Source organism: Nilaparvata lugens, chromosome 7, assembly GCF_014356525.2.
Source record: "Nilaparvata lugens isolate BPH chromosome 7, ASM1435652v1, whole genome shotgun sequence".
NCBI lineage: Eukaryota > Metazoa > Arthropoda > Insecta > Hemiptera > Delphacidae > Nilaparvata > Nilaparvata lugens.
The window spans coordinates 64,752,493-64,773,946 of NC_052510.1; the positions used below are offsets into that span (position 1 = coordinate 64,752,493).

General features: G+C 34.8%; 1 protein-coding gene across 1 annotated transcript; it reads left to right on the forward strand.

Annotated features, from left to right (window-relative positions):
- The first annotated feature begins 2,696 nt into the window (after positions 1-2,696).
- Positions 2,697-20,570, forward strand: LOC120352266. Its single transcript, XM_039432037.1, has 8 exons — positions 2,697-2,759; positions 5,335-5,496; positions 6,841-7,005; positions 9,326-9,516; positions 10,599-10,698; positions 11,902-12,063; positions 19,436-19,600; positions 20,517-20,570. The coding sequence occupies exons 1-8, from the start codon at positions 2,697-2,699 to the stop codon at positions 20,568-20,570; spliced, it is 1,062 nt and encodes a 353-aa protein (XP_039287971.1).
- The last annotated feature ends 884 nt before the right edge of the window (positions 20,571-21,454 follow it).

The following is a 21,454-nucleotide window of genomic DNA, read 5'->3' on the forward strand; positions in this document are numbered from 1 at the left end:
TTTCTATCGTATATTATGTATTATTGATGGTTAAAATGATTGGCCTTTCATTATTGCAACATGTATCTTGAAATTAACATCGTTTATTGAATAAAGCGTGGATCTCTCTTTTGTACTATTTATTTTTGCTTCTCCAGTATTTCATTAGATTTTGGTATGACTTGACATTGTCAAACAACTCATTTATTGGAACAATTCGAAAAACTAGTTCCGGTTATTGCATCTTTATGAAGAAGGAGTAAGCTAGAAGGTTAACCATTCAGCAGCAGAATATAACTTATAGTATGGAAGGAGCTCCAGCCATGGGATTGGTCAACAGCTGTTAACCAATGAGGGTTAAGCTCGTCTAATCTCGGCCAATGTCAGTTGAGCTATTTTATTGACTGTTTCATTACATGACCTTATTCCCGAATAAGGTCATGAGAGCCGTTAAGCATCAGCAAATGAAGAAAAACTAATTGAACCAGATTTAAAATACCTGTTGACTAATACTAATATAATAGAGCTATTATAGCTGTTGGGCGGGGGGAACACCGGTTAGTCAAGACAAGACTAGTCACGTTTAGTCACAATACTTCACATAGTTGCTTATGAAGACATGTCTAATTGCAATGACTAATCAGTGTGAGTTGCGTCATAAGCAGCTATGTGAAGTATTGTGACTAAACGTGTCTGATCGTCTTTTCTTATCTTGACTAACTGGTGTGCACCTAGCCTTATTTTAGAAGATTGAGCTTCATTTCAAGTTTCAAAATTTTCAATTATGAATCCAGCTATCAGTGATGATTTAGTATGATGATGAAATATTTTTATTTAATTTGGTTTCCAACTAATCTAAATTCTAAATTGCTAGTTTATATAATTATATTTTGGACTCAAAATTGGACAAAACTTATGAAGTGTAAACATAACCTATTGTTAGACAATTTCTATCCAAATTTGGGAGAAGAATATTTTTGGGCTTTAAGTCTGTTGTTCCTTTCCCAATCATTCATAGTTGAGAACAGAGACCTTAAAGATGCATAGACTCACATGCAGCGCTAGTGTCGTACTTGGAATTGAAATCGGCCATTGAGGGGGCAACCTATAAAATTATTACATACCAATGCCTTTGTAATCTATAGTATTAAATATATAGATATAATATCTCGTGCTAAAATACACCAATGGAGGCCTTCAATTTCAGGTAAGAGCTATCATTGGGAAGGCATAGGCATTGTGGATCTATATCTCTTTAAGGTCTTTGGTTGAGAATGATATTGTATCTATCGAATTTATTTAAATTGTATCTATACAATTTGTATAGTGAGAATGAGAAACATAAAATGCTAGAACCAGTAAACACAAAAATACGAAAACTTTAACGGATAAGCAGAATGAGAAATTAGATAACGACTAGGGGAATCCAAGATTAAGTTGGAAAAAGAAAAAGTGAAACGATAAGGAGATTGAAACTGAAATACTTAGGCCCATACGCAGATACTCGGTTAAAACGGAGAAATGTCAGCTGTTCGTTTAAACCCCGTATGAAACTCATTATAATAAATGTAACCATATCTACAAGTAAACGTAGTTTGGTATTAAACGTGGTGTTAGCATATGGCCCTGAGATGAGACAAAATAAGTGGTGTTGCATTAATTGCTCTGGTGTGCAAGCTCACAAAAATTGAGAAAAGCATTTGACTTTCCGCTCTCAACAGGTTAACTAGTGATATTGATAGAATAATGTGAGGGAGAATAATGAACAAATGAAAATGAGAAATGAGGCCCACAACTACAATACACGGTCAGCAGGGAACCTGGACATTCCACGAACTCGATTGACAAGCAATCAGAAGAGCTTCCAGATAACAGCATTGAAGATCTTCAACAAACTTCCCAAAGATGTTCCGGAAATGGAACTTAAGAGATTCGAGAAAGCCCTGAAAACCCAACTTCTTGAGCGGCCCTTGTACTCACTCGCTCAATGAAGACGAAGAGACGCTTTTTCCTGCCGGATGACCCGGCTGGGTACACGACTACGACGCGGTCTATCTGGCACCCCCAGTCAACAACCCAGACATCAAGTAATAACTTCGATATGTGAATAACTAAATAAGGAAGCTGTGTTATCACCTTCGTACTGTATTTCACCTGAGACTTTAGTAGAATCAGTTTTGTCGAGAAGCCGTGAGGTTGGGCTACCATTCATTCCCACTTCATTCAAATAGATTCATGTTTCTTGGAACCTTTTTCACAAATTCAACCTTTTTCATACAAATGACAAACGATCGTACTAGGATTTATTGAAGTTATACAAAATACCTCGAATTTCACAAAATCTTTTATAGAGAATTGATGGAAATATTGATAAGAATGATGAAAATTTTCTTTAAAGAATTCATAGAAAATATTGATAAGAATCATGGAATTTTTCTATAGAGAATAATTCATGGAAAATGTTGATACGAAACATTACTTTACTTTTACTTTACTCCATGGCACTACAGCCCATCAAGGGCCTTGGCCTCCTCAAGAATGCCTCTCCACTCCTCTCCGTCGGCAGTCTTGCGTCTCCATCCCCTAACGCCTATTTTCCGGAGATCATCTTCCACATCCTCCAGCCAGCGCTTGCGTGGACGTCCTTTCAACCTTCTTCCGCCTGGGTTTTCTCTGAAAACTTTTTTAACGGCTCTTTCATCGCTCATTCTTTCTACATGACCCAACCAGCTCAAGCGTCTCAATTTGATCTCATGTACAATAGGTGGTTTTCTGTACAGGTCACGCAGCTCTTGATTCGAACGAAGTCTCCATAGATACGAAACATAGGAATTAAAAATAATTGACCGTCCTTGAAAATCATCATAATTAACTTGAATACTTTACTTTAAAGTTCTCAATCATGATTGAAAGATAATTCAGTATGGTGTATTTAGTATAATTTATATTCTACTGTTCGTTCAATTTTTATTGGGTAGAGAAGAACATCACAGATAATGATGTTCCATTCCCAAGCTCCAGTAAATCATCGATGTTATAAACAAAGGCTGTTATAATTAAGTTGTTATTAATGGTGTTTTATTTCCAAGCTCCATTGAATCATCGATGTTATAAACAAAGGCTCTACAAGATAATTGTTTGCACGTGTAAAGCATGGAAGTTTATTTAGAATATTCTATTGTTATCAGGATAGTTCCAGCTCACATAAGCTTAGTTGATATCTTATCAACATAGCAATCAACCAACATCAGATCAGATCAGATCAGATCAGATCAGCAATAGATCAACATTTATGATTGTATAGTTTTTCCGTATACTTGTTATGAATTATAAATGGAGGATAACTGCCAGTTTCAAAATAGAACTTGGTTCGTAGAGTTAATTTCATGGAAACAAGGAGTGTGTGTTTGATCATGTTTAAATATATTGCCTGTATTTACTATCTTGCTCTTCTAATTTATGTTGATGCAGATCTGCTGTTCGATGAGTATGCAGTGAGTATATTTTACGTTCTTGTGGTGCTTATTTGTAAAAAAAATGTATATTCAATTTTATTTAATATTTCAATTGGTAAATGTCTTGGTAATTAGATCCCAGAACTTACACAGATGATAAGACTTTCTTGGAACAGTCTCCCATGATCGCTATTGATATTATGAGGGAGAATACTCTTGTTTTGGGAAGTTTTGGATAAGACATCAGTTTGGAACATGTAATGAATGGATAAGACTGTGCTTTGGAACATCTGCTGAGTTTTCATATCCAATTCCAATGGATAAGATTTTTTTTAAATTTTCGCTCTTCAGCAATATACGCTGAAATTAATGTATAGTGAGGTCCACGTTATAATGGCAGTGGAGAGAGATAGAAGAAAACGTTGCTGATCCTCTGTCTTGTCAATGACTTCTATAGACGGTAGCTGATACAGGTTTATTGATGTAATCATAGCCACCTCTTATACAAGGCCGCGGCCTACGATATTGCAATGTCGGAGTGCAGGCCTACAATCTAATTCATGATTGGTGAAAAAGATCAGCTGGTATCTTTTTAAATCTTTTACACCAATCATGTATGAAAAAGATTTAAAAAAATACCAGCTGATCTTTTTCACCAATCATGTATTAGATTCTAGGCCTACACTGCGACGTTGCAATATCGTAGGCCGCGGCCTTGTATTAGAGGTGGCTATGATGTAATATTAACTGTTCATTTTGTTAAAAATTATCTATTTTATTTTATTAAGAGAAAGTTATATCTATCAATAATTCCATAATCAATTTTCATGATTAAGATATTGATAAATAATTTGTTAATTGATTATCAATTCTACATTGTTAAAAGATGATCTGGAAACAGAGAAAAGTGAGAAAGAGATACCGCTATCCGCATTGTTGAATGATAGACAAGGATAGCAATACCATTGCTAATTTAACACTGTCATTATAACGTGGACCTCAATATAGATGGCAGTACCGTAGCTACAGTAAACATTTCATGTTTTTTAGTGATAAGAATCTTTTTGGAAATCATTGAATCATTTATATCTGCTTATGATGCCTTGCCAAGCAGCCTCTTCAAGGTTTACTCACGGTAGTTAAATTGGTTCATTAAACGTTCTCTCCATCCTATTCTATTCAAACATCAAAGATTGTCACTTTTTGTGTAGTTGAGAAGTTGATATTGTGGTGATTATTCATATTGAATGAAAAAGACTAAGAAATTGTCAAAAACCACAGATTTATTGGTATGGGTATAGTTATTTACTGATTAAATCTGTGGTTTTTGACGATTTCTTAGTCTTTTTCATTCAATCAAAGATTGTAGTTAGAAATCAGTTTTCAAATCATTCAATTGATGCATGAACTACATAAATTATGATTTACAACTCTTAAGTTGTAAATACTTGAGTTGAACACATCTTAAGTCATAAAAGTATATTATCACTGAGAATTTACAAAGACAAGGCTTCACTAGACCAAGAATATCAAGAATATAAAACTTTTATTCAGTTCATATAATTTCCAATAGTGTAGGGAAATCCGGGTTGTTTTCTTCGGTTACTCCTCTGTGATTCAACCTGGTGTTTGTTTGATTCTCCATTTGAGATAATTTTTCATTAGAAAATTCCTGTATAATGTAACACCATGATCTCAATATTATTCACAATCACTTTTTGAGCAGGAAGTGATTCCTGTTTCTGTCAGGAATCAGTGCTGTCATGAGGTCCCAGCAAGCAATTCCTGCTCAGTATCAGTGATACAAATTGAAAATTATCTTCCTGCTCAGTTTCTAATAATACGTAACAAATAGTTTCATGGAAATTTAATTTTTTGACATTGATTTTTTCCCTCACAGGGACCCTACGAGCAAAGGCCCTTGGGGTCGGAGCATTGTCGATTTACGGGAAGAAGCTGCATGGAGGGAAATTTTACAAGACGCAAACTCCCGGGTAAAGACAAAGATTGGCACTACAACGTAACCCTGAGGAACTACATGTACATGAAAGATACAACCACTGTAAGAACATTATATTTTAGTTTTGTAGTTCATAGACTCCATTAAAATTGGGAGGTTACAAGTATAATCAATTTTTTTTCGCTAAAGAGACTCTTCAAAACTATCAAGTTAAACAAGGTACCTCTTTCAAATCGATAGAATTATGACAATAATGTCAAGAAAATTATAAGAAAATAGTTCTAAAATACTGCTAAATATTTGATGATTCTATTATATATATAGACTAGCCGTCAGGCTCGCTTCGCTCGGCATATCCGTCTAGCCTGGACCCCCGACTGGATCGTCCAAAAATGAGATCAGTGGGCTCGCTTCGCTCGCCTGCATTTTCATTTGAGCATGCTTCGTTCCACCAGAAAGTTAAAGTACTGAGAAAACGCAGAAAAGCTGAGAAAAACGCTAATTTTGGGCGTATCTTTGATGAAATATGTAAGTCACCCCATCACTAAATTTTTAGACCCTAGCTAAACCTCTGTACCAAATTTGAACATTTTCTGTTTATTACTTGATGAGAGAACTGAGAAATCGCGAAAAAACCGCTAATTTTGGGCGTATCTTTGGCGTTATATCAAATTCCTTCTAACACAACATTATTACCCCCCAGCTGAGCTTCTGTAGTAAATTTGAACATTTTCTGTTCATTTGTTCTCAATAAAGCTGAGAAAGCGCAAAAAAAGCTGGAGAAACGCAGATTTTGAGCGCATCTTTGGCGTTATTCCAAATTCCTCTCTAATACAACATTATCTCACACCAGTTAAGCTTCTGTACTGAATTTGAACAATTTCTGTTCATTTGTTCCCGATAAATCTGAGAAAAAGCAAAACACGCTGGAAAAACACTAATTTTGGGCGTATCTTTGACGTTATTGCAAATTCCTTCTATCATAACATTATTACATCCTAGCTGAGCTTCTGTACTGAATTTGAACATTTTCTGTTCATTTGTTCTCGATAAAGCTGAGAAAACGCTTGAAAAACGCAGATTTTGGGCGTATCTTTGGATTTTTTTCCAAATCCGTTCTTGGTGCGCCTCTAAAGGGTCAACTGAACATACCTACCAAATTTGAACGTTTTTGGTCCGGTTGATTTTTAGTTCTGCGAGTGAGTGAGTCAGTCAGTGAGTGAGTGCCACTTCGTTTTTATATAATTTATATAGAATGTAGATATAGCTAGATAATGCTGAATAGTTAATGATTCTATTATATAGATACTGCTAGATAGTTCCAATAACTGCTACAGAATTATTATAGAGGAACAAACTTCTTCAAATGCCATATCTAGATCTATAAAGCTATAAATTCTGGAGTTTGATCAAATATTTTCTCTGATGCATGATATTTTTTCCAAGATGCGGATAGTAGCCTCCACCAAGGGAGCGAGCGGTCATTACAACAGTTTGGCAGACATCACAAGACCAGCATGTAAATGGCTGGAATGGATCAAGCCATTTGTCAATGACCTTTCTGAACACGCTGGGTACAACCCAAAGGACATCTGTTCTTACATAATGCCGGTAAGATCATGAATGAGATTCTCAGGGATTAAAAAAAATAAAAAGATATTTTGAAAATCGGTAAAAACATTTTTTTAAAACTGATATAGAAGATGATAAAAATTAATTTTTCTCGAGAATATTGTTCAAACTCTGTCAAGATCAGTGAGATCATAGATGTGATTTTCAGGAATAATTAAAAAGAAAATAAAAATATATTTGAAAATCGTTAAAGCCATTTTTCTAAACTGATATAGAAAGTGACCAAAATTAATTTCCCTCGAGAATATTGTTCAGTTTTTGTCTGTTGAATAGGGCTTATGAATATCCAGGGTATGAATTTGAAATGAATGTTGGATCCATTTCTGAGAGAACCATGATAACATAGTCAATACATACTCATTAACAATATTTATACTCATACTCATTAACTCATTAACTATAACACATCAAATTCACTATACGTAATTTTCTATTGAATTCCTTACTGTCGAGTCCTCATAGAAAAGAACCTCAAGGGGTGGGCCCACACCAGTTAGTCAAGACAAGACTAGTCATGATTAGTCACAATACTTCTCATAGTTGCTTATGAAGCAACACACCCCGATTAGTCATTGCAATTAGACATGTCTTCATAAACCACTATGTGAAGTATTGTGACTAAACGTGTCTTGTCTTGACTAACTGGTGTGTGCCTAGCCTGAGTTTTGAGATTTCCAAGTCAATCAGTTGATTAGGAATGGAGTTATTTCATTTTGACGTTATAGATTTTTACAATCGAAAATTATGTTTTTGGACTCAGATGACCTTGACATATACAGAAAACTTGAAATCAGAGCACCTTTACGTTTTTGGAGGCAATACATCCCTTACCTGTGGTAGAATATAAGGAATGAATTGTAAAGAAGTTTATTTTATTCACTTTGCCGTTGACCAACTGGACTCTGAAGAATTTTGTCTCTTCAAAGAGCTTGCATATGAGCATATACATGCAATATGATGTCAAAATTGATTGGAGAGTCCGATCTCACTGGGCGTCAAATCTGCAAAACCGTAGAAACCAATTCGAAAAAACAAAACCATTATTCTTTATTTATTCTCCATTCATTCTCTTCCTTATAATGGAACACCGATTGGGAGAGAAAAACTAAGAATACCTTGTACCATTTAATATGAATATGAATACCCTTCTCAAAAATAGTTATATTCAATAGAATATTCTCGAGAGAGAATCCTACCATTGAGGTGTCTTGACAGTTATAATACACTTTTGTCATTTTTTCCAACTTGAAATTCGGTTTCTATAGTTGTGATGTAGTTCAAGGTGAGGAAGATATCCATATGAACATTTCAATAAAAATATAAGAAAAATAAAAATCTCAGTACCCTTTTTGAAATATTTTATCACAACATGTTTTGGACATTGATGCCATTTATATTTATATTACAATTAGCCCTATACAGAAATAGTTATTTGTGCAACTAGTGCGCAAAGTGACAGTTTGCTGCACCGAAAGAAACGTTTACGCCCGAGCCGTAGGCGAGGGCGGAATGGTTTGTTGAGTGCAGCAGAGGAACTTTGCGCACGTATTTCACATTAAGTTTTTCCTACAGTTACCATTGAATATGAAAAGTGGGTAATTATGGGTAAAATTGCCTGAAATCCATCAAATGTTTTTCTGTGTAATTTTATTATTGATAAAAACCTTAATCCTAAAATCCTAAAGTCCTCGTTGTCCTTGGTTATAATATATACTTAATAATTTGCTCGTTGTGCTTCGTTGCACCTCTGCTCACTATAGCAGCCCACTCACTGTTACCAACTTCATTTTGATTTTGCTGCACTGTTGCTCCATATAACCTTCTAAGTATTTTGCGTTGCCATGTTGCAAATCTGGAGTGCAGAAAAAATTTTCCCGCACTAGAGCGGAAAAATGATTCTTTGCGTTCTGTAATCAGTGCAGCAATGGCCACTTTTCAACGTAACTGTAGGAAAAGAGATAAACATTTCAATACTGTCAAAAACACTAATTCATTAAAACACTGGAAAATTCTTGTTTCCGTTGTTAAAAATTAGATATCTCCAGTTGACTTGAAGCTAAAAATAGTATAGAGCAGCTGAATAGTATGGGCGAAGCTCTACGATTGACCAATAGCTCTTGACCAATGAAGGTTGGGCATGACTGCACGACTATCATTGGTCGATTCTAGACCCACCCAATATTCCATCTTACAATCACTGATAAGTTCCATTAAAATTTATAATTAAAAAAATAATAATTTAAATAAAATTTAATTTAAAAATTTATAAATTAATTAATAATTTCCTTTTTTTCTACAGGGATGGTTCCAGATCACCAACTTCCATGTGAAAGCTCAATCTCATTTCAGAATATCGCAGATTCCGATAGCTCCTTATGGCTCTTACAAATTTGAGTTCCATTTGTCAGAGAAAGATAACCCAAGCTGCCATTGTATGCGAGTGTTCATGGATATAATTCCTGATGCCAAAACTATTCTGAGGAAGCAAAGGCAGAGAAACCGCACAACTATTCTGAAATTTTGATCTTGATCCTCGAATTTTTAGAAAATGAACCATCAATTACCTCTTACCATGTGTACCTCATCCATTTCTGAGTGCAGAGATGAGAGGAATAATCGTTAAGAAAATAGTTTTTATGCCGAGAGTGTTCATCTCAACAATGGATATTGCTTTTAAATCCACATGTTTCACAAGATAAAACGCTTAAAATCTCTCTTTTTATGTTATTTTCTCCCCAATATTTAAAATGTCACCTCCAGTCGCTTCTCACGATTCACTTATCGGTTGTAGCCTATCAAGCCGGAGACACACATGTCATGCAGCGTTCAGATCCGACTCATTTCCGTCTTTTCTATGGGGTGGAAAGGTTGTAGTATAACAGAACAAAATAACGGACTGATGAGGCTTGTTGCATTCAATTTCGGTGTCATGCAGTCGTCCGCCTGTATGATCGGAGTCGGATTGGAACGCTCTATGACTGGCGTGTCCCCGGGTTTATTTGATTCATTCTCGAAGCTGTTACAATATTGAGCCATACGATTGGTATACAAAAATATGGCTGGATAATTTCTAAAATCTGCACGTGCATCCATAGTGAGGTCTACGTTATAATGGCAGTGGAATTGCTATCCTTGTCTATCATTCAACAAAGCGGATATCGATATCTCTCTCTCTCTCTCACTTTGGTCTGTTGCCAGATCGTCTTTCAACAATGTGGAATTAAACAAAATATTTCATCCTTATTATGAAAATTCAATATGAAATGATTGAAAAATATAATATCTTGCTTAATAAAATGATGTACTGAAATTTCTCTATTGTTATCTCTATTACCATCATCAACAAGATAAATCATATTAGAGCTGTATTGAATGTTCGGTTTTTGTTGAATATCATTAATGTGACTTGATCATGCAATATAGAACAATGATTGCCACTTCCAGAATTCTATTATTCAAGTTTGATCCCACTCAAGGTTGAGAGGTAGAGAGCACATAAAAGTCATACCTGAATCCACTCAATTAAAAAGTTTTCCCATTTCCATTCTAACATTATTGGTATTTGATGACAGCAAAGATGTCATATTCATGATCATGAAGAAAAACATCATCTTTACTAATTATTTTGCAATTCTACTTTCTGTTAGAGCAGATCTACTCGATGATTATGTGGTAAGTCTCTTATGTATTTCAGTGTAGTTTCATTGAAGTAATTTTTCCAATATAAAGGTGCGTACAGACTTTTGCTCTGCTCCGCAATCGAATGTCACTCGAGCAGATCGATTGATGATCGAACGGGGAGCAAGAGTGGCACACGAGAAGAGCTAACATCTCCCGTAACGTTCATGATCGGAGCGAGTGCGGGGCGTGCGTGGAGCGATTGCAGAGCGAGTGCGGAGCATGTGCGGAGCGTGTTGGAGGCGCGTATATCTGTATGCACCTTAACGCAATGAATGCATGACTTAAGTGGATGCCTCTTAAAGTACCATTTGAACAAATACATTTTCATTTATTTTCTCACACATCAGTGAATTTATTTATTTATTTATACATTGTTACATACAATATCATTCTCAACTATGAATGATAGGGAAAGGAACAACAGGCTTAGAGCATGTATATCAGTTAATATACATTCATACTGAGAACAAGTTAATTTTATAAGGATGAGATTTGACTGAGTGATTTTCTCAATAAAAGTTTTCTCCAGTGAATAAAAAACTCTTGTATGATTTGCTGAGTCAACCTCCAATCCTTCATAATGTGTTATTGTTGTTATAATTGTAACAAAATTATAAATGAGAATGATGATAGGAGATGGTGATACTTATATCGAACATCTTGTTTAGATCAAGTAAACTAATGAAGCCAGCCAAAACTACAGCTCATCCTATTTTAATATTCTTTCCTTTATTTATGTGCAATAAGTTTGAGTTAATAAGCAAACATAAACCTCATGGTTAATTACCAACGTTATTTAATAACGGAAAACCTCCGTTGATAAATTTAAATTAAACCTGAGAGTTAGTCTCAAATTTCCTGATCATTAATAATCCAAGACCTGGACTCTATAATATAGAGTGGTATAGAGTAGGTTGTTCATTGAAGGGTTGAATTCAATTCAAGTCATTGACGGGTTGAAATCAATACCCTGTCATTGATGGGTTGAAATTGAGTTTTCATCAACCATTTCAATGCACATTATGCATTTTTTGACTGCATATTATGCATTTTTTGACTGGATGACATCTCAATTTCAACCCATGAATGACAGGGTATTGATTTCAATCCATCAATGACTTGAATTGGATTCAACCCATCAATGAACAACCTAATAAAATGTTCGGCATTAACCGCAGATCATTTTTCTAACAGGGACCATATCAACGTACGCCGACGGTAACAGAGTACTGTAGAATAAATGGGAACTCTCGTAGCTGTCTCAACTGTAATTTTACTATGCGCCAGCTACCAAATCAAGATTGGCTCTTCAACGTTACATTGCGCAACTACATGTATTTGAAAGATACAACTAATGTAAGAGCATCGTAATTTATTTTTTATCTGTTGATTTTTGCAATACAGGTATTCAACATTACATTAGGAAGCCACATGTATTTGGAAGATACAACTGATGTAGGAGCATTGTAATGTATTTCTTTATCTGTTGATTTCTGCCATAGAAGTCTCACATAACATTGAAAGACACAAAAATTTATGTAAGAGTATTGTGATGTATTGAATTTCTTCAACTGTTAATTTCTGCCACACAGGTGTCTAAAATTACATTTGGGAGCTACAAGTATTCGAAAGATACAACAAACTTTATGTAAGAGTATTGTGATATATTTCTTTATATGTTGATTTCTGCCATATAAAAGTCTATCGAAATGAAACTTCTCAAAAAGAGCTTTCCAATTGAAAAAATTATCAATATCCTTTAATTATTGAGTAATCAAGTCAATAGTGGATGGACAACTAACTTTTTCAATAATTAAAAATATCGTCTATCTAACGATAAGAAACCCCTCAACAAATCTCTCGAAATGATAATATAAGCAGCCTCTATCAATATTGAGTAATCATATCAATAATTAATAGACAACTGACCTCTTCAATTGAAAATATCCTCTATATTTTCTGAGCAGTTGTGAAGGTGATATTACCCGTTGTCACAGATTCTTTAAGAATCGAGATACCGGTTTCGGTTGTTACATTATCATCTGCCAAAGATTCATTAAAAATCGAGATACCGGCTTCGGTTGATCATTGATCACTAGTGAAATAAAAGAAAAATGGAGAGCTGCAGTATCTATAGTAACGGCCGGCTATTGCTGGTAGCCGTGACCTATCAAGGTGAACGTCTGTCATTGGCCTAGACAAGGCCCTCCTTTATAAGCAATTCATAAAACCGTTAGCGGCCCATAGACGAATAACTTGGTTGGTCACTGTTTCCCACAGACGGTTAACCTGCTTCTGCCAACTTCATTTCCCGATCAGCTCTGCTGCTGTAGCGTTTACACTCGACATTTACAGAAAATGAGCGATCTATTATCTTTTATTGAACAATACTAACTTTGTGACGAACCTGGTTGTGAATAAATAAGGCTTTTATATAATATAACCTGGTTATGAATAAAGAAGGCTTAACTTTCTACATGGCTCATTTATAATCCTTCATTTAAGTTTAGAGCATATATTCCATTTTTTAACAGGTCTATGCTTTATAATAACAGGCTTATGAAAAAGTGTTACATTACAGATTTACTGTTTACACAAAATTATGTTTTTATAGGAGAACAACATTTAATAGAAGAACAAGAACGATTAGCCTTCACTCAAGAAGTTGAAGAAATAGGTAGGCTACTTCAAATAAAAAATTCCTCCAACAAATGTATGAGCTCAATGAAAAGTTCTCATTTTATCTTAGTCAAGACATTATAATATTGTTACTCAGCAGTCAGCATAGAAATTGTATTGTGTTTTGAGATTCTGTTTCCTGGTTTACTATTACCTACTGTGACAAGTGAAAAGGCTTGATTCAATGGAATAACCTGGATTTGAGCAACAGTAGATTCTGAACCATTAAATAATCATATTACAGAACCATATTAAAATCATCCTACTAGATAACTGTCACTCAATAACCCAACTGCCTTTCAAACCTAGTTTTCGTTTATTGTGAAATAAGGCCTGAAAATTCTTTTAATTATATTAAAGTACGCTGATGAGTACTACGACACTATTCAAATACTGAGGTTGTGAATTGTGTTGTCAACTTCCCCACAGATGCTCCAACATGGTTGCCAACATTAAGCTCCATCCACAGAAAATCAAAACTATTTATCTCACACCAACTGTTGGACCAACCGGTTGCTACAACCGCCAACCTGCCCACAGACGTACAACATCTACTCCAACGCAGCAAGTTGGCAACTAGGTTGCCAACCAAGTTGTTCGTCTATGGGCCGCTTTAGAAAATGTTGTAACCTTGTTCTTCAGAATCTTGTTAGTATATCGTTAGTCATTTTTTCTTAATAATAATGATAATACTGATTACTCCAGTTCTATCTATTCATTAATATATGCATATAATATGAAAGTGTACAATATATTGGTTTTGAATTGATTCCTCAACTCTCTGAACTATTCAAGTACAGCTCTTCATGATGAAAAGTATACAGTGCTAAGTTTCTGAGCATGGATTGAATACTGATGGACTCCCTTGATTGCAACTGATCAACGAAATCTGCAGCATTTGATCTGGATTTTCATCTTATAATCATTATTATTAATTTATCAGCATTTGTATAATGCAAAATTCCAGTGATTTCCATTATTGATAAACAACAACATTTCAACCACAATCATTTCCTCACAGAAGAGTTATAAACATTCTAAAGCTGGGTTTACACCAACGTTATTAACAAAATGTTGATAAATTAATCCTTATAGATTCTATTGGATTGATTGGAACTTGACAAACACATATGTTCATCATGTGTATGATGAGTTATGAATCTGATAAAATCTATAATTGGAATTGAAATTTATTCACAACACTGACATATTTTATAATTATTTTTAAAATGCGATTAACATTTGCATTTTGCAAAGAAACAGTATCATGATGGAAAAAAGAAAAAAACTTCAGTAGCTTAATAGCTGTGATTGAAGTTCTACACTATTGTTATTGTGCATCACAATATGAACGAGACAGTCACTTGATTTCGATAACTTTAGAACCAATGAAAAATATATTATGGTTAGTCGAGACACTCAAGTGATGCTTAATGAGGAACTGTTGGATGCTGTTTCGAAAATTGATTTATCTCGATGCAAGATACCGAGAATCAGATGGATTGATGGAGTTCCAGGGAGCGGAAAAACACATCTAATTGTTGATAAACATCGACCAATGGAAGACCTCATACTAACTCAAACAAGAGCCGCAATCAAAGGAATAAGATCAACTATACAGGAGAAACACGGAAATGAATTCAACTCAATCATCAATTCAAATTACAGAACCGTGACGTCGTTTCTAATTAATGGCTGCCACAAAAAATATAAGCGCGTATTCATCGATGAAGCTGTCCTTATGCACGCCGGCTTCGTGGGATTCGTCTCTGAGCTGACAGGCGCAGACGAGATAGTACTGGTTGGAGACTCAAAACAAATATCTTACATCGAGAGAAGTGGTTTACCAGCAGTCTGGAAAAATATTTCTGTTTTCGCGGATCCGGATTCTTACCAATCAGTAACCAACAGGTGTCCAATGGATGTGTGCTGTCTGTTGTCTAACTACTACAATGATATCTGCACTACAAATAAAATTATTCGATCAATTGAACCAACAATAACTAACGGAGAACCTCACAACCTACAACCACAAACTTTAATCCTCACATTCACGCAATCAGAAAAACAAATGGTACTGGAAGCTGTTAAAAACAAGGCTCCCGCTGGCTCATTAACAATACTAACTATACATGAAGCTCAGGGTTTAACGTTTAGAGATGTTATCCTGGTGAGGAAGAATACTAAACCACTCAAGATTTACAATAGCATTCAGCACATAATAGTAGCACTTAGTAGGCATACCAACTCATTCAGATATTTAACAGTTGGAGAGCAAGATCTCATGCTGTCATTAACTCAAAAAATACAATCAGTTGAGGACAAGGATATCTACAATTGGCACACAAATAATTATAAACACAAAAACAAAAATGGCTGATTTGATGGAGGATTTGGATTTATTAGACATTGAAGACTTTTCGATTCCAAATTCACAAGATGTCAACAATAATATCCAACCTTTCAACTTGAAAATCATCAATTTCAACATCAGAAGCTACAATAAAAATTTTGAAGAATTTCTTATTCAACTGGAAGACCTGAACGTGGATTTCGACGTGATAGTCTTAACGGAATGCTGGATTGCTGGTGGTGTTTCCTTGAAATCAATTAATAATTATACCTGCCACAAAACAGAAAACAATATTCTATAGAATGATGGAGTAATAATTTATGTCAAATCCGACTATTTTGTCGAAATAAAAGAAATTGCAGTTAGGCAAGCCAACTGTTTAAATATGCATTTGAAAATTGGGAAAGATACTTTTGTCATAACAGCGTTATATAGATCTCCATCACACTTGGACTTAACAGAATTTCTCATTGATCTGAGGCAGATTTTGAATGATAATGGAAAGTATTTTCACATCGTTCTAGGAGATTTGAACATCAACACAAAAGAACCAAATCAGCACAGGCAACTGGAAGACTATGATAATCTACTCAGTGAATATGGATTCTACATTGTATAAAGCAGGCAACTCGTATTGGAAATAATAGCTCTTCATGTATAGATCATATTCTGATAAACTTTAAAAAAGATATAATACCAATAGTTTTCCCAAATTCTATTACAGATCATTTTATAACTATTCTGGGAATTGATTATAATAAACTTTCATTAGCACTAACAAATGAGACCTGGAATTCCGTGTACCTGCAGGAATGCGCTGATAGTGCTTTGAAGAAAATGATACAAATACTGAAGAAATACACAGAAGAATGTAAAGTTATTAATAGAGTATCGCACACAAAAAGAAAAATTAAGCCTTGGATTACAAATGGATTAATTACATCAATAAGGAAGAGAGATAAATTACACAGACAAAGCAAGAATAATACAGCGAATCTACAGCTTAGAGAGTATTATAGAAGGTACAGAAATCTACTAACAACTGTAATAGAAAATGCTAAGAAACAATACTTTTCAAGGCGATTTGAAACTTCCAGCAACTCTAAGCAAACATGGGAAGTAATAAGAGAAATAACTGAAGTGCAACGGCCAAGAACACAAATCCACCAAATCAACTTGGAAGGGAGAGAATTGAAATTGGGAGATGATGATAAAGATATGGCAAATTCTTTCAATGAATTTTTTATTAGTATTGGATCAAAACTGGCCCAGGACATTCTAAATAGCGATTGTAATGGCGCAGATGAGCATGCGGCAGCTGATCAGATAGTCTGCCGGTCATTATTCTTCACACCTGTCAGTGAGGACGAAATGATAAAAATCATTAATAGTCTTAAAGCTAATAGTGCACCTGGACTCGATAATTTAAAACCAGATTTTTTCAAACAGAATAATACGATACTTGCCAAGCCTTTAACACATATTGCAAACAAAATTTTTGAGGAAGGTGTTTTTCCACAGTGTCTTAAGGAAGCTGTCATTTGTCCAATCTTCAAAACAGGAGATAAGAAAGATATGAATTGCTACAGACCCATATCATTACTAAGTATATTATCAAAAATTTTTGAAAAGTGTATAAAAACAAGACTGATCAGCTTCTTGAAAAAAATAAGCGTCTATCGCCAAACCAATATGGTTTTAGATCTAGTCGCAGTACAAATGATGCTATCCACTATGTGACCACTCAGATTGCCAATAAAATAAACACTGAAGAGAAACCATTGGCAGTATTCTTAGATTTAAAGAAGGCTTTTGATACGGTGTCACATGACATTCTTCTTTCAAGGCTTGATAACTATGGAATAAGAGGAGTCGCATGGAATCTTTTCAGGAGCTACCTATCAAACCGAACACAATGTGTCAAAGTCAATGGATGTATAAGCAACAAGCTGACTGTAAAGTTTGGAGTGCCACAAGGAACAGTACTAGGACCAATTCTTTTTCTTCTCTACATAAACCCATTATGCAACATGGAATTGATGGATCAATCACCACCTTTGCAGATGATACTGTTCTACTGTTCTCTGAACCGACCTGGGAGATGACCTGGAGAGAAACCGAGACTGGACTTCAGAGGGTGTCTCGCTGGTTGAGTGAAAATCTGCTAACATTGAACCATGAGAAAACCTTCTTTCTGACCTTTTCGGCGACTCAACATGGACAGCCAACAGGAGATGAGATAGTAATCAAGAATCAACGGAATAACACTTCATACACAGTTCGCAGGAAACAGTCACAGAAATACCTGGGAGTTACAATGGACTCTTTTCTGCGCTGGGATCATCATCTCAATGAATTATGCGGGAGACTAAGGAAGACTATCTGCAGATTCAGGATTCTGAGGACACTGGTCGACAAGGGATGTCTAAGAGTTATCTACTTCTCTCTAGCTCAGTCCCTCATGCTGTATGGGATTGTGGGAAGGGGAGGTGCAAGCTTCTTGCACATCGAACCCCTCCTCAGGGTACAGAAGCTGATCATGAGGGTCATCAACCAGAAGCCTCCACGCTATTCATCAAACCAGCTATTCAATGAGTTTGATGTGATGGATCCAAGACAGCTTTACTCCAAGGAGATACTATGCAGATTACACAAGAACCCAACAACATTTCAAACCAGAAACCACAACCACAACACCAGATACAGGAATCTTCTCATCACTAGTGTTGCAAGGAAGGCACTATACCAGAGACATTTCAATCATTTAGCACATAAATTATATAATCTACTTCCTGCAAACTTTAAGCAGATTAATCATCCTAGAAAGTTCAAAACAATAGTACACAATTGGTTGATGAGCAAAGGAAGACAGAACATAGAAAACATTATTTCAAATAACAACTAACCACCTAATGACTTACTAAACACTAACTAATTAATAATATGCACAAAAAAACAACAAAACCTACTCTAGAACATGGTACGCCATAGTGGAGTAGGTCAATTTCCACACACAAAAAAACTAAACAAGTAGAGGACACATTATAAGAATTTTTTGTAACTAACTATTGTATATAGTATTGTAATTTATTTAATATTTTGTGTAATTGATGTTGTAGTTTTAGTTTTTTTTGGGAAATAAACATTTATTTATTTATTTATTTATTTATTTCGATAACTAAAAAAAAGAATAAGTCTTTGTCAATTTCACACAAACAGAATCAGAGCAATAGTAAAAAACAAAAAAGAAATAATAATAAAACCTGAAAAAACAAATAAAATACAATTTCCTGAAGTATCTAAGCATCTATACAATAAATATATAACATAAAATCAATAAATAAACCTCTATCACCAGTCAAAATTTTTAACAATTGATTCTAAAACCAGTCAAATTGAGCATCAGTAAAGTAACAAATAAAGGCAAAAGTTAAATTTAGTACAAAATTGTTTTTAATACTACCAGGAAATACTGAAGGAGAAATAATATTAATTCAATAAAACCGACTAAATAATGATTAAGTTATTAAAATTTTGTTAATTACTCTGGTGTAAACCCAGCTTGATAATGATCCTGGTTGTCATGATTTTTCGCAAGTTGTCTGGTGGCATCCTACAACATTTCAACGACAATGATTTTTTCACAAAATATTTGTAATTCTAAAAAACATCCTGATTGTCTCAATTTTTTGCTAGTTGCGTCTGATAGCATCTATGAAAGGAGCGAATGGTCAGTACAACAGTCTAGCAGAAATCACGAGACCAACATGTCAATTACTGGAATGGATCAAGCCATTAATCAATGACCTGGCCACTCACGCTGGCTACAACCCAAAGGACATCTGCCTTGCTGCAGTTCCGGTAATTACTACCTGAATTGGTCAATTTTTCTCTCATTTCATTATACGAGTTTAAGAAGCAACTGCCAATTGAACTGGGTCGCCGGAGTTCCGTCTGCCCTGAAAGCCGCCACTCACCAAAAAAATGGTCAGTTTTTACGGACGCTACCAAAGTGGAACAGAGAAAGACAAACTGGGTCTATTCCTATTATTTACATCTATCATTTTTTGGCAGCACTGAACCTGTATTCCTGTTAGTTTGTAGTAACATTAAAAAGGCTGAAAAGTAAATAGGCCTATTAAAAGTGTTCATTATAGGAGTTATCATTAGTTTTAGTGATATTCTTAAACTGGGAATTCCATCATATTCAGGGAATTAATGAATTCATGGAATCATAATGTGAATATAATTTTTTCTTGAATCTCCTTCTAGTATCTAAGTGTATTGGAAACAGAACTGAGATATTTATAGGCTCAGATCAGAGAAGGTGGTCAATTCGGGTTATCTATTTTATAGGTTAGTAATTCTAATATTATTAATGATCATCATCCTGGCTCTACTCAATAGAAAAATTCTATTGACCGAACCGTTGACTGCTTGACCAGTTACTCGAAATTGATAGTTGAATATGATGAATGAAATGGAATACTATTTATTACTTATACAAACGTTAATATTATATTGAAATGGAATTATTATTTATATAAATTATTTTTTGAAAGAGTATAGATACTTTAATATATTGATACACTTTTGACGAGTTGGAAAACGTTGCCTACGTTTGGTCAGTACAATTTTTCGCGTGGATTTCCGCGAGTAAACCAAGCTTGTAGTGTGCGTGAAGCTACCTAGTTTGTCGTCGTCCCAATTTGACAAAATAGCCCAATTTGTACTTTTGTTGTACTTTTGTAACTTTTCTTGGTTGTGATGGTTTTAGGGGCTGGCGATACTCTGCGACCCCATTGAACTGAGCCAGTTTGGAATAAAATAAGCGGGCTCGCTTCGCTCGCCAAAAACCCTGATTTTTGGTCATATCTTTGGCGTTATTTCAAATTCCTTCTAACACAACATTATTACACCCTAGCAAAGCATCTTTACTAAATTTGAACAATTTCTGTTCATTTGTTTTCGATGAATCTGAGAAAAAGCCAAAAAAAACGCTGGAAAAACGCTAATTTTTGGCGTATCTTTGACGTTATTGCAAATTCCTTCCAACACAACACTATTACACCCTAGCTGAGCTTCTGTAGTAAATTTGAACATTTTCTGTTCATTTGTTCTCGATAAAGCTGAGAAAAATCTAAAAAAAACGCTGGAAAAACGCAGATTTTGGGCATATCTTTGGACATTTTCCCAAATACGTTATTAGTGCCCCTCTAAAGAGCCAACTGAACATACCTACCAAATTTGAACGTTTTTGGTCCGGCTGATTTTTAGTTCTGCAAGTGAGTGAGTGAGTGAGTCAGTCAGTCAGTGCCATTTCGCTTATATATACGGTATATATATATATATATATATATATATATATATATATATATATATATATATATATATATATATATATATATATGATATAGAAACTTGACTTATTAAATTGTATGTGACATTGACCAATTGTATCTAATTGATCCAATTATATTCAAATTATGTTGTTTTATTATTTAACAGGGCTTGTATAAGATCATCGATTTTCACGCGAAATCAAACGAATACTTCAAAATACCAGAAATTCCTATAGCTCCTTATGGCTCGTACAGATTGGAGCTCCAGTTGGCAGAGAAAGATAATCCAAACTGCCATTGTATGCGATTCTTCATGAATATTATTCCTGACGCTGAAACTGCTCTGAGAAAACAAAGGCAGAATAGCACGGAG